The 13,592-nt window shown below is 35.4% G+C and overlaps 1 protein-coding gene across 2 annotated transcripts; it reads right to left on the bottom strand.

The window, feature by feature from the left end:
• Positions 1–544: 544 nt before the first annotated feature.
• Positions 545–9,789, bottom strand: LOC125058773 (serine hydrolase-like protein 2). Of its 2 annotated transcripts, none has more exons than XM_047662929.1 (6): positions 9,464–9,789; positions 7,723–7,790; positions 5,453–5,722; positions 4,006–4,202; positions 1,853–1,950; positions 545–1,216 (listed from the first exon to the last, which is right to left on the bottom strand). In XM_047662929.1, the coding sequence occupies exons 2-6, from the start codon at positions 7,784–7,786 to the stop codon at positions 925–927; spliced, it is 921 nt and encodes a 306-aa protein (XP_047518885.1). In that variant the 5' UTR covers positions 7,787–7,790; positions 9,464–9,789; the 3' UTR covers positions 545–924. The 2 variants fall into 2 exon arrangements, with proteins under 2 accessions (XP_047518885.1, XP_047518886.1); XM_047662930.1 differs by having other exon boundaries at positions 9,405–9,479.
• Between the last annotated feature and the right edge of the window lie 3,803 nt (positions 9,790–13,592).

Raw genomic sequence — 13,592 nt, forward strand, 5'->3', positions numbered from 1 at the left:
ACTTGAACGCTCCCTTTCGCAGTCGCACATATCCGTGGGAGCTTCTCGGTCATTCACTTGAGGTCAATGACCACCAAACGCCTCGCACTGTTTGTTTAGTTGCACGCTTTTACACAAATACTCTTTCGTCGTTAAACAATTTATTACACAAATATTGTAGATTATTTTATTGGTTATCGTGATGTCTTTTTCAAACCGTATGGATTATCACTGGAAATCATAATTGTTGTGTAATTGTCATCATCAGTGTAATGATTTTGTTATTTTAGGGCAATCATCGCAGCCCATGGACGGCCATTTTTAGGTGCGCTGCCGGCCGGCGGAGGAGTATACTCTTACTTAGAACAATTGAAGATCGTATCTCTCAGGGAAATCCCCCACCGCGCGGGATTCGAGTCCACAGTTCGCTAGTTAGCAAAAGGAAGTGTCTTGTGAAGCGGACTGTGGATGTCTTCCAGCCATCAAGTGATGTTGATGAAATTTTGAATTGAAATGAGACAACAATTTAATTATAAAAAAATGATTTATCTATTCTAATATGCCATACAATATGTGATCCTGCACTGCAGTAAAGCACTCTTTCATATCTTTCTATCTAATTGTGCTACGAGAATAAGAATAATAAATAATAAGAGATTGACTGCATTGTTTTTATGAATAATATGCTATACATGAATAATCACTTCTCATCGAACCAAAAATCTCCACTCACACAGTGCCTCAGAAATGAGAAACTTCCAGCGCTCCCTGTCCTGAGCTAACTCCCGACAACTGCTGGCCACACTGTCAATCCAGCAGTACCTGGACCGACCTACTGGTCCCCGACCACCAGGCCGGCTCAGGTAACCTTCCTTCACAGCCCGATCTTGGCCCATGCCCCCAAAGGACCCCAGTTGGGCTGGGCTACCAAAAACCTCCAACTAATTACAACTTAGCTTTTGATTGTAATAAAAACTTAGCTATATCATCAGCCATTAACTCAGGGCTACTCATATGCACGTCGTGATATCCGGACACTATTTTGTACCCGTAATTATTATGCGGCCACGCTTTTGTGTCAAATGCGAAGGGTACTTTGGAATATGCTCCCGCGTCTATGACAAATTTGGCGAAAATTGCGAGGATGGGGATTTTCGCTGATGTCAAGATTAATTTTAAGTTGTCCGGTGAGAAGGGCATCGTGGTGGTGTTCTTCATGCGTTGGTCGTAGGTGAACCTGAAAATAATTATTACTCCAATAACTGAGTAGTGTTGGCCTAGTCAGCGTGTGACTATCATCTCTGAGGTCGTAGGTTCGATCCCCTCTAACGGTGAAGGAAAACATCGTGAGGCATGTCTTAGACTCAAAAAGTCGACGGCGTCACATGAGGCTGATCACCTACTAGCCTATTAGATTGAAAAATAACCATGAAAAAGATACAAAAATCTGAGGCTTAGACCTAAAAAGGTTGTAGTACCGCCAATTTATTATTTTACTAACTCCTTTGCTGCAATTGATTTAACACTCGGTCGTACGGTGAAAGAAAACATCCAGAAAATCTAAATATAAACGTATAAAGTCACAGAAGACTCACTCAGTTAGTGAGCCTTTAATGCTTTCGGACGTCGAGGCAGAATACGAAATTCCACCCGTATTACCTCGACGTCCGTCGTTCCAAAACTGAGCTGATGTGGAACCAGCTGCCCACTGATTTATTTTTAAACTAAGGGTCCTTCAAGAAAAGAGTACCAGTTCTTAAAAGGCCGACAACAATCGCGAGCGTTGTGGACATGAGTGGCGATATCACATTAACATCAGATGAGCCTCCTGCCAATTTGCACCCTAAATCAAACCATCACGTGCAATGCTTACCTGTACAAGCCATCTCCGGCTGGTTCGATATATCTGTCTAATACGTGCTCTAGGGTTTCCTCATTAATTTTATGGGCTGTCATCAGTCGCCTTTTTATCTGAAAATATTTACTGTTATTATTCAAAATTGTCTACTAAAAAATTCCTTGATTTTTGGGTAATTTTGCAGCAAAGTACAAAGTACACTTGTCAGAAGTGAAACTTTTTTGTAAACTAATTATTTCTAAGGTAAAAGCCCCAATAGATGATCATGTACCAGTATATGATCACTCCATGTATTGGCATATTCACACTGTTTAGATACAGTACACGTGCTAATGATAATATAAAAAAATCTGCGTTTACAAGATGTTAGGCGACAGAATTGCCATCTAAAGTTGTAATATGTAACTACTAAACGAATAGATCAGCCAATAGCGTGTACTTTTTCTCGATCTCCCTTACTCTCTCTCTCAATCTTTCTCACTATAGCTCTCTCCCACCTCTCGCTCCATGGCATTGTGCGTGATGCGACGTTCGCTCTATAGTCCATTGAAAAGTTACATTTGGGGTTGCGTTTTTTAGAGGACGCAATTTTATTTATGGAACATGTAGGGGGGGTCAATACAAGCTTAACTCCAAGTTTGTGGGGTTGGCGTGCTTGTCCCCCGGCCGCCATCTTGGATAAAGGGGTCCAAAAACCATGTTTTTGGCTATATCTCCTGAACTATCCATCGTACATAAAACTTGCAAAGACACATTTTGTAGCAAATCGCTGTGTCTACGATTATGTCCATGTAACTTTTTATCATAAATCCAAAATTCAAAAAGTTATAAATAAAAAAGTGATAGCTAGCTACCATTCTAATAACTGATTGATAATATAATTATGTCGAAGATTACCATATCAGCAAGTTGTCTGTGGAATAGGCCTACTAGGAATACCAATAAGTAAAATTGTAGGAAAAAAAAAAAATATATATTTGGAAAATTTGTTTAAAATAAACGAGAGATCTTAAAAGTAAGGTAAAACTGCTGTTTTGATCGGCTTGTCATGAGCATTGACGCACCTAGTCAACTTTAGAAATAGAAAATATTTTCACTTTTTTTACTTATAACTTTTTAAATTTTGGATTTATGATAAAAAGTTACATAAACATAATTGTAGGCACAGCGATTTGCTACAAAATGTGTCTTTACAAGTTAAATGTAGGATGGATAGTTTAGGAGATATAGCCAAAAACGTGGTTTTTGGACCCCTTTTTCCAAGATGGCGGCCGTGGGACAAGGGTGGCGACCCCACAAACTTGGTTTTAGCTTTACACTGACCCCCCCTACACATCAAAAAAATAAAATTGCGTCCTCTAAAAAACGCAAGGTTAGGCCTAAAAAATGTAACATTTCAATGGACTACTATCTCACTCTCTATCTCGATCTTTCTAACTGGCTTGCTCCCTACTCTCGCACCATAAATAGCTATTTTCTTCATGCCACGTTCGCCCTTTCTCACTCTCTCTCAATCGAATCGGTCTCAAACGACTTCTTCGACAAAAACGCTGCACATCTTCGTGACGCTAATACTATTATTATTGCGTTTCATCCGTAAAAATTTTAACCTCATACTCCGAAGTTTCACTTCAAAAGTCTCAAAAAGGTTATTGTAAACATTTGTCATATAAATCTTACTAAGTTCAACCGGTTTCTGTCTAGCACTTCTCTTATTACAATGTTTTGAGGACGATGAGTCTGTTACTTGATCGGTCCATCTGGTTGGTGAACGGCGTGATATTTCACCGTCTGTGTGACCAACCAAGAACCTCCAAGTTCTCATCGCCTCTGCGCGTTACTCGTGTATACTTAATATCAAACGATGTCTAAAGGAAGTATGGTGACCACTGATTGGTCTGATGGACCCAGTAGCTTAGGTATATGTATATCCTTAGTTGAAAGAGTATGCGCATGTGCAGATTATTGTCGCTAGAACTCCTCCGAAGTTCGATGAAGTTGCTTGAAGCAGTTGTGTTGAGGGTGATCCTTGCCAGTGCCAGGTTGTCTAAGAGAGATTGAGTCTCAAGCGGATGTCGCATAGTTCGCGGTCGGTTGGAATCGTGTGGTTGGATTGATGAATATCCTCTAGCAGTCGAACCCCTGACTGGCCCGAAAGACATACTTACATCATCCAAGCTATATCGGGGTGCTGTATGCCGTCCACTGGTATGCTTTACGTACTGATTGTCATCATAATTGCTGCGATAGTATTCCTGGTACCAGGCCTCGAAGGTCTCCGGGATCACCGTGTGGTACAGGGGTATGGGGTCCAGTTGGACGAAACGGGTTACACGGTTCGGATACGCCATGTTAAAGTATGTTCCTGAAAATTTATTAAAGATTTTGGAGGCACTTTTTATTGTGTCAGCTTCCTATCGAAGTATTTCGGGACCAATTATATTCAGGGTGCTTCTAATAGATTGCTATGCGGATGACAGCACTGGAAATACTCTTTTCACTGACCGTGACGGTATTTCTTGGGCTTTTGCCACGCACCATAAAAGTCAAGTCCTTCAAGAAAAGAGCGTATCAATTCTTAAAAGACGAGCAACGCAACTGCGAGCCTTCTGGCAACGTGAGTGTCCATGGGCGGCGGTATCACTTAACGTCAAGTGAGCCTCCTACCCGTTTATAAAAAAAAAGCGTTCTTAAAAGGCCGACAACGTGTTTGCGAACCTCCTGACAACATGACTGTCGACCGAATTTCTTATTAAAACCGTCAGAGGCAACATCGAATACAACTATTGTAGAAGTGAAAAAGTATTAGTTTAATAAAAAAAATACAAAAAAGCCGTGTGTTGTTCATAAATATATTTATATATGCAATCGATAGATTTTGATAACAGCTGATGATTAAAACTTGAACATCGGACCTACTCCGAGGCAAAAGTTATACTAATTGCAAATCCCGATAACAGCAAAATAACCTCAAATGGCGGCTAGGTCTTCTTTGTCACATGAGCGCAGTCGCAAAATAATCTACACTAATATTATAAAGAGGAAAACTTTGTTTGTTTGTTTGTTTGATTGTAATGAATAGGCTCATAAACTACTGGACCGATTTTAAAAATTCTTTCACCATTCGAGAGCTACATTATCCACGAGTAATATAGGCTATATTTCATTTTGAACAAAAATAGGGTTCCGTAAGATATTAGGGTTTTTCGTACACAAGGTGTAAAAAATCAACCAAAAAAGTTATTTATTTTGCGTACCCTGCCTAAACTATTAAAGATAGAACCATAAAATGTTCTAAGTAATTGTAGATCTTATAAATATCTACAAAAAAGTCCGCGACACACTATACCTATCTATGTCGAGTGAGGCACAATAACCATAAATGATAAACATGGCAAAATGACGTTTGCCGGATCAGCTAGTAGTACATAAACGTATTAATTTTTTGTAGGAATCCTCGAAAATTCCTTTCGATTTCAAGCATAGACAATGTGTGGGTAATATGTGTAAAAAGTAAATAATTACAGTTGACGTAATCACCAAATATGATGATAAAAATAGTGCTTAGTGCTGCCCGAGGCAAACGGTCATTGACTGTGCCGAAATAAAACTCACCAAGAACAGTCCCCAAAGAGTGTCCTATAAACATAATCTTCTCCCATTTGAAGTGTTCCACCACCTTCACAATTGATGGCACTAAATCGAACACAGTGTACCGGATGCCTGGTGGTAGATGGTCTGACCAGCCGCTGCCAGGCAGGTCGAGAGCTACGTAGAAGAAGCAGTCAGGCATTCGTTTGATGAGCGGTCGGAAGCTGGAGCAAGGGACCATTCTTCCAGGGCACAGAAGCACGGGTGGATTTGACGAATTGCCCCAAGTTATGGCTGTAAAACGGGAAAAATATTGCTTCACTGTAAAATCACGATTAATTTTTATTCTGACCTTCAAAATTTCTTGTCTATATTAGGAAAACATATAGAGATACTTCAGCACGAAAGAAAGAAGTTTATTGCACACAATAAAAAAGGATGATAATAATTGACGGCTCATTGGTCTAGTGGATAGTACCCCTGACTGCGAATCCATGGGTCCCGGGTTCGATCCCCGGCTGAGACAAACATCGATGTGATGAGCATTTGGTGTTGTAAGGTCTTGGGTGTTTAAATATGTTTATATGTGTAGGTCTATCTATGTATAATATGTATGTATATCCGTTGCCTAGTACCCATAAATGTACCCATAAAGTTAGAAATAAAGGTGTATGTGTGGGTGGGTGTGTGAGTTTGTGTGTTTATGTATGTGTTAGAGGAAGAAGGTATGTACGTGTGTGTGAGTGTGGGTATGTGTCAGGCACACGCCTGAGAATTTTTTGTCACAGTTAGTTTGACATATATTAAGAGTACTTGTCGTAATAATTACATAACACTTACAATTTTATTATTAAACTACTGTTGCACTAGTTGAATACTTTTTGAGCAAAGGACAGGTTGAGATGTTGTTTTAGATTTAATGAATGTATAGTTTTGAATCGTTAGTGACTTCCATTTGTTCCCTTTGGAGTTGACTCTGGGGCCGGTGGTGCACAGCTAATTAAAGATTTAAGTTAGCGCCTGGTAGAAAGCACCGATGACCCCAGAGCTGGTGGTCTTCTAGCTCAACGAATAAGTATTGCAATACAGCGTGAAAATGCCAGCATTAAAGGTACACACAGGGACAAAACTTTTTAAATTGTTGTAATTTTCTATTTATATTTTTTTTATTATTATTTCTATGCAGGTTAAGAATATTGTAAATATACTGTATTTTTGTGTAGCAATATATAACTTCTGTCTGAGAATCTATATTTAAAGTTCTCAATATTTCAATATATCGGGTGTTTTTTTTAGAGGTATAGAACTTTTAATTGCAATAAAACAACGATGGATTATTGGACTGACATGATTTTTTTTTTATCTGAAAGATAATCTTATGGCAATACATTTTAAATATGATTTCTGGCATATGACTGCCACGGCTGGCTCGGATATAGTCCAATCTGGACGTCCAATTTTCCCGTCCGTTGTTCCCGATTTTCATAAGCGAAGTTTGGTTCTTGGAAACTTCTGGTTAAATGGCTACATCAACAAACAAAACTCCCGCATTTGGAGTGAAGCTAATCCTCAAGTGTATGTCGAAACACCGTTACATCCAGAAAAACTGACTGTTTGGTGCGCTTTATGGGCTGGTGGCAGCATTGGTCCATACTTCTTCAAAAACGATAATGGCCAGAATGTTAAAGTCAATGGTGATAGGTATAGAGACATGATTACTAACTTTTTCATTCCTGAATTGAACAATCATGATGTCCAAGAGCTGTGGTTTTAATAAGACGGCGCAACATGTCACACAGCTCGTGCCACAATCGATTTACTGAAAGACAACGCCTAATTTCACGTTTTTGACCTGTGAATTGGCCTCCAAGATCTTGTGATTTAACACCGCTAGATTATTTTCTGTGGGGCTATGTAAAGTCATTGGTCTATGTGGATAAGCCACAAACGCTTGACCATTTGGAAGACAACATTCGCCGTGTTATTGCCGATATACGGCCACAAATGTTGAAAAAAGTCATCGAAAATTGGACGTCCAGATTGGACTATATCCGAGCCAGCCGTGGCAGTCATATGCCAGAAATCATATTTAAAATGTATTGCCACAAGATTATCTTTCAAATAAAAAAAAATCATGTCAGTCCAATAATCCATCGTTGTTTTATTGCAATTTAAAGTTCTATACCTCTAAAAAAAACACCCGATATAACGCATATAATAGCATTTTTATTATCGAGTAGCAATACGTTTTATTAAAATAAATTATTCAGTGAATTATATGAAAATCTACTCACCTGCTATTTTGCCCCATTGAGCTTTAATCGTGATGTTTTTTTCTGTATTCGCTAGTGTACTCATGGCTCTGTAAAATAAAAGACGTAATTGATAGAAAAACTAATCCTAAGTTATTTTAATAACGGTAAAAATATGGCTTTCAAACAGAAATCCACGTCATTGAGGTGCGAAGTGCCCAGGAATCTTCTGAGCGTTTCAAAGGAGATATACTTACCCAGTACTTACGCACAACGGACCAAATGAGCGTCTAAGTACGGAAATTTAGTAGTTAGTTAGTTAGGTACAAATCCTACAAATTGTCATAATAGGTACAAACTGGCTTCCTTCTTAAAATCTTCTTTAAAATTTTAATAGGCAAGAAGGTGCCTGACACACTGTCTATATTAGGTCGACTTTTTCGTTTACCGTACGACCGAGTGTACGTAATGTACGTACGGAATGTGCCATTATTCGAACGCCGACCGCCTCTTACAAATATAATAAAATGAAATTATTGTTTACTAGTAGACTCGGCCAAGCGTTGCTGTGGCTAAGATTTTTGTTATATTACAGAGTAGTAAACTATTCAAGAGAAAAGGCAGGAGAACACCAATCCACCATGCTTTTTTGGTTGTTATGCCATTAAATTGTAGCTTATGTGAAACGTTGGTAATTATTTTGATAAGGATCAATACCTAGGTTCGAATACAGAGCCTTTTCTAGCGGTGGTATTTTACTTAAAAAAAACATTTTGTTCTATCATTAATAGTTTTCGCAGTTTTTTTGTTTAATTATTTACACCTTGGGTTAGATTATTCAAGTTTTAGTAAGCTTCCCTAAAAATGAAACATAGCCTATGTCACTCGGGAATAGTGTAGCTTGCCAACGCTTAAAGAATTTTTGAAATCGGTCCAGTAGTTTCGGAGCCTATTCATTTCAAACAAACAAAAAATCAAACCTTTCCTCTTTATAATATTAGTATAGATTCATATACTGCCAGGTCTGGGCGTAGACATTTTTATTTTCCATGGTTTTAGGACTTGGCCTCAGATATCTGCATTTGTTTCGTGATCATTTGTCTAATAGGCAAGTAGGTGACCAGCACACGTTGTTAACTTTGTTTTAAGCATGCCAATTTCCTCACGATCTTTTTCTTCATGTGTAAATGCGCATTTAGAAATAAAATCCATTGGTGCAAAGCCGTGATTCAAACGCAACGTCCTCAAGATTGAGAGTCGCAAGCTCAACCCGCTAATCCAATGCTTATGTGCAACGTAAACTGAAACCAGTCAGTCAGTATCATTTCGTCATAGTCGTAGAATAATGACGAATCTGACAAATAGTAAAGTTTACAGGGCATTTCTAAATAATATAATTATGTTAGTTTTTGTCATAACTATTTTAATTCATATTCTGTTATTATGAAAATTGGTATACAAACAAACAAAAGGGTTTGTTTTGAAACAAAATAAAAATAATAACATTAAATTTAACAGTTTTTTAGAAAAAATACATGTTTCTATCAAATCCATCAGATTAATTTGAAATTTAAAACACATGGATTTTTTTTTATGTAGCCGTAATATTTAGTCAATGTAATATACCAATATGATAAAGATCCAATATAATCGATTTATATACAAGAAATAATTGTTAGTATAGATAGGAGAATACCCGTCATAAATCCAATTAAAAAACTTACGATTTTAAATGACACATCAAATTCTTCATATTAACACATTTTAGAATTACAACACAAACCTGCTTCAATGAACACGCTTTTGTTTCTAATAATTATGACGTAACGTTTAGATAAAATGAGATTACGTTATCAACGTTAAAGTCCAACAGTCCGTAATAATATCATAACTCAAAATGTGTCCACAAATTTCTCGAAAACCCAAAATCAATTACTCTTTGCCGCGCATTTTTAGTTACGTTAATAATGTTGACAGATTATTGAAGATGATGTAATTTTTCTAATCTTTGTCTGTCTTGATTTTATGTCGTTTATCGCGATGTACCTATACTTCGTAAATCGACTGTGAATTTGCCGTTAGATAATGGTGCTTATCTTAGTGTATCAGAATGGCGGCAAATGAAATGCGTGTTCATTATGCGGTGGTTTATGTCCAACTGACCTGATACTTGATGACTTGATGTTGAATGTTCATAGTTGATATTTGATAGAGCATAGTTGTCTGAGAGTAAAGAATGACGCAACAATATATTGCAGATCTCTCAGTCTTTTTTCTCATTCACTCACTCGCATTACACATGAGATTAAAAAGACATATTTAGACCTATCCATGACGAGTCATTCGCAAAATTATATTTACATTACTATTATTAAGATTATTGTTCTGTTCTTTCAGTAAATAAGTTATTACTACTCTACTACGACTATGGTACTTCGTCTATCGTCCACCATTATAGTCTAGTCGACAAGTTGAAAATGGAACAAAATAGAGATACTACTCCTAAAATTATGTGCGATAGCTCATTGGATCCGGAATAACGTCTAGAAAAATGTGCTAAAAGCGTGTATTAGCACATAAAAAATTGCAAAAGTTATAGACCATTAAAGATGAAAAAATAATGGCATTTAGTTTTTTGCCAATATTTAATAAACTATTAATATTTAAGAAATTTCAAATAAAGATTCTGAAAGAAGAGGAAATTTCTAATAAAAAACTACTGACTCCCAGAACTCTATCTCCATTATTTATAATGTTAATTTAACGCTGTAACGTAACAGAATTTTTTTTTTTTTTATCAACAATTCTATTGTTTATTAACTTACCAATTTGTTATAAACAAATATTCAACTTTTGTTTATTTTTTTTCTAAAATTTCTAAAATTAACAAAAACAACCATATATAAACCATATAGAAATTTTAGAAAAAAAATAAACAAAAGTTGAATATTTGTTTATAACAAATTGGTAAGTTAATAAACAATAGAATTGTTGATAAAAAAAAAAAATTCTGTTACTTTATAGAAGACTGTCAATTATGATTTTTAGAAAAAAAAAAATTCTTAACTAATTATTTAAACAATAGAAAATAAAAAAAAACGATTATAAACAATTAAAAATTGTTATTAAGGAAACATTTTTTTTTTTAAATATTGATTTAATCAATTTGTTTAAAAAAAAATTATCAACAAATGGCGGGAATTTATTTTTTTGCAAATTAATAAATATCTTGTATTAATAAAAAAACGATTATATGATGATTGAGAAAAATTTTTTTTTTTAACATCATTACATGGATTTTTAAGTTTTTGTTTAAGTAAAAAAATTGTTATAAACAAAGTATAAATATTTTTTTAACTTTTATGGCACGATCTTGTTAAGTATGTATGTAAGAAAGGCTCTACGAAGCGAAATATTTTTACGACCATTATTTAAACATTTTTTTCACTTACAATTAAGACGGTCGTTCGAGAAAATTTCGTTAGTTAACAATTATTTAACTTGTTGAAAAATTAACTTTAAGTAAAATTTTCAACGGGAATAAATTAATTATAGTGTTCAGAACACACCATAATTTTTTCAAATTTAAAAAAAATATTCAATACCTTAAATAAATTAATTAATGTGCCGTAGTCGCTTTTGACGCCACGCGCGAATCCTAAAAATGTCACCCGCAGACCTATTTTCAGCGTTAAATTAACATTATAAATAATGGAGATAAAGTTCTGGGAGCTGGGAGTTTTTTATTGGAAATTTCCTCCACTTTCAGAATCTTTATTTGAAATTTCTTAAATATTAATAGTTTATTAAATATTGGCAAAAAACTAAATGCCATTATTTTTTCATCTTTAATGGTCTATAACTTTTGCAATTTTTTATGTGCTAATACACGCTTTTAGCACATTTTTCTAGACGTCATTCCGGTTCCAATGAGCTATCGCACATAATTTTAGGAGTAGTATCTCTATTTTGTTCCATTTTCAACTTGTCGACTAGACTATTAGGGGTATGTGATAATCTACAGGAATCCGCTCTAAGTAGCGGATCAACTAAAACCACCTCGTGTAGTTCCAACACGACTGAACTCTTGCAATCTATACAGGTTTATGCCTCTTTATGTAACTTAATGTCAAAGCGCAAAACCACGTCTCAGGAGAGAGACCTAGCGCCTGTCCAAATAATTTATTTATAAAACTCCTGTATTATTTCTATTAGCAATCTTTTAAAATTTTGGCGTTAGTGAGTTCCGCCCGGAGAGCAGTGTTGGCATAGTGGCTTCAGCGTGCGACTCTAATACCTGAGGTAGTAGGTTCGATCCCCGGCTCTGCACTAATGGACTTTATTTCTATGTGCGCATTGAACATTTGCTCGAATGGTGAAGGAAAACATCGTTAGGAAACCGACATGTCTTAGACCCAAAAAATCGACGGCGTGTGTCAGGCACTGGAGGCTGATCATCTACTTGCCTATTCGATTTAAAAATGATCATGAAACAGATTCTGATATCTGAGGCCAAGACCTAATGAGGTTGTAGCGCCACTGATAATAATAATAATGAGTTACGCCTTGCGAAAAGTTTTTTTTGTCCCTAGTTAGGGGACTAAAAATATATTAAATATGTACTACCTGACCCAGCAAACGTCGTTTTGCCATGTATATTATTTCTAGGAAACATTTTTTTAGTTCAATAAAAGTAGGGGTTGATCGTAGAGGGGTGAAAATTTAGGGTTGTATGTGTTTTTGAATGGCACATTATAAAAAAAAAATTTTCGTCCAAAAAATATAAATAAAATGTTACCCTTGGACAACCCTTATCACTTAGGGGTATGAAAAATAGATAGTAGCCGATTCTCAGACCTACTGAATATGCATTTAAAATTTGATAAAAATCGGTCAAGCTGTTTCAGAGGAGTATGGTAACTGACATTGTGACACGAGAATTTTATATATTAGTATAGATAATCATTGAAATTTATGAGCGCTAACTTTTATATTAATCTGTGGATTTGACCTCAAACTTGGTTAACTTGACATTTCGTCGTGACGTCATTTATACGCATCAGAAAAGACCCGTTGCCCAAACATTTATAATGACCGTTTCATCAACATAATCTCAACGCAACCTGTACTTAGGTCATTACCGTTGGTGTTACCAGTTTATACATTTTTCCTTGTCATAACACTAATATTCAATAGTTTCGGTTTTATATGGATTTTACTTAATAAATAAAAATTTATAGATTCCAAAAAACTAGTGAATCTATAGAATTTATAAAATACATCTATATATAGGTTTTGAAAATTTAGTTATTATTTTAGCGAATCAATTTTAATTTATACTAATTTTTTTATTGTATATGGCTTATTGAAGTGAAACTTCTTTATCGGGGTTGGAAAAAAAATTACGCGTCACATGTTTCGGTTACGCGTCACATTTGACCGTTACGCGCGTCTTTTTCTCGTCCCTACCACGGTTGATTCGAATAAATTTTTGTTATTAATGGCTTAGAATCTCTAAGCCATTAATAAAACAAAAATTAAATTAAATTAAACAAAAATTTATAATAACTATAACAATGATACTAAAAATTATATTACAATTTATGAAATTCTGTAATAATCTTAGTGGTAATAAGGTAAAATGAAATAATTGTATTATTTGTATTCAAGTCTGTGATATTAAAAGCCTTTTGTTAAACTTTATCTAATTTAACTTTATTTAACCAATTTCTGTAAAGTTAGTTGCATATAGATAATTTTTCGAAAAATATGGTCATAAAGAAGTTTCACTTCTAACGTGTGTACACTAGTACACGCACATTTTTTTCTAATAATTTGATAACACGATGTACACAACTAAACTACCTTACAACGAACCTAACATTGTAAAAAGTTACTTTATAAAATGCATG

Source organism: Pieris napi, chromosome 18 (genome assembly GCF_905475465.1).
Source record: "Pieris napi chromosome 18, ilPieNapi1.2, whole genome shotgun sequence".
NCBI lineage: Eukaryota > Metazoa > Arthropoda > Insecta > Lepidoptera > Pieridae > Pieris > Pieris napi.

Coding starts and splice junctions, on each gene's coding strand:
- LOC125058773 (XM_047662930.1), bottom strand. CDS start 9,433: ATGAAGAATTTGATGTGTCATTTAAAATC. Junction 4,203..5,452: donor CTCTTTGGGGACTGTTCTTG/GTGAGTTTTATT, acceptor ATAAATTTTCAG/GAACATACTTTAACATGGCG. Junction 1,217..1,852: donor GCCGGAGATGGCTTGTACAG/GTAAGCATTGCA, acceptor AATTATTTTCAG/GTTCACCTACGACCAACGCA.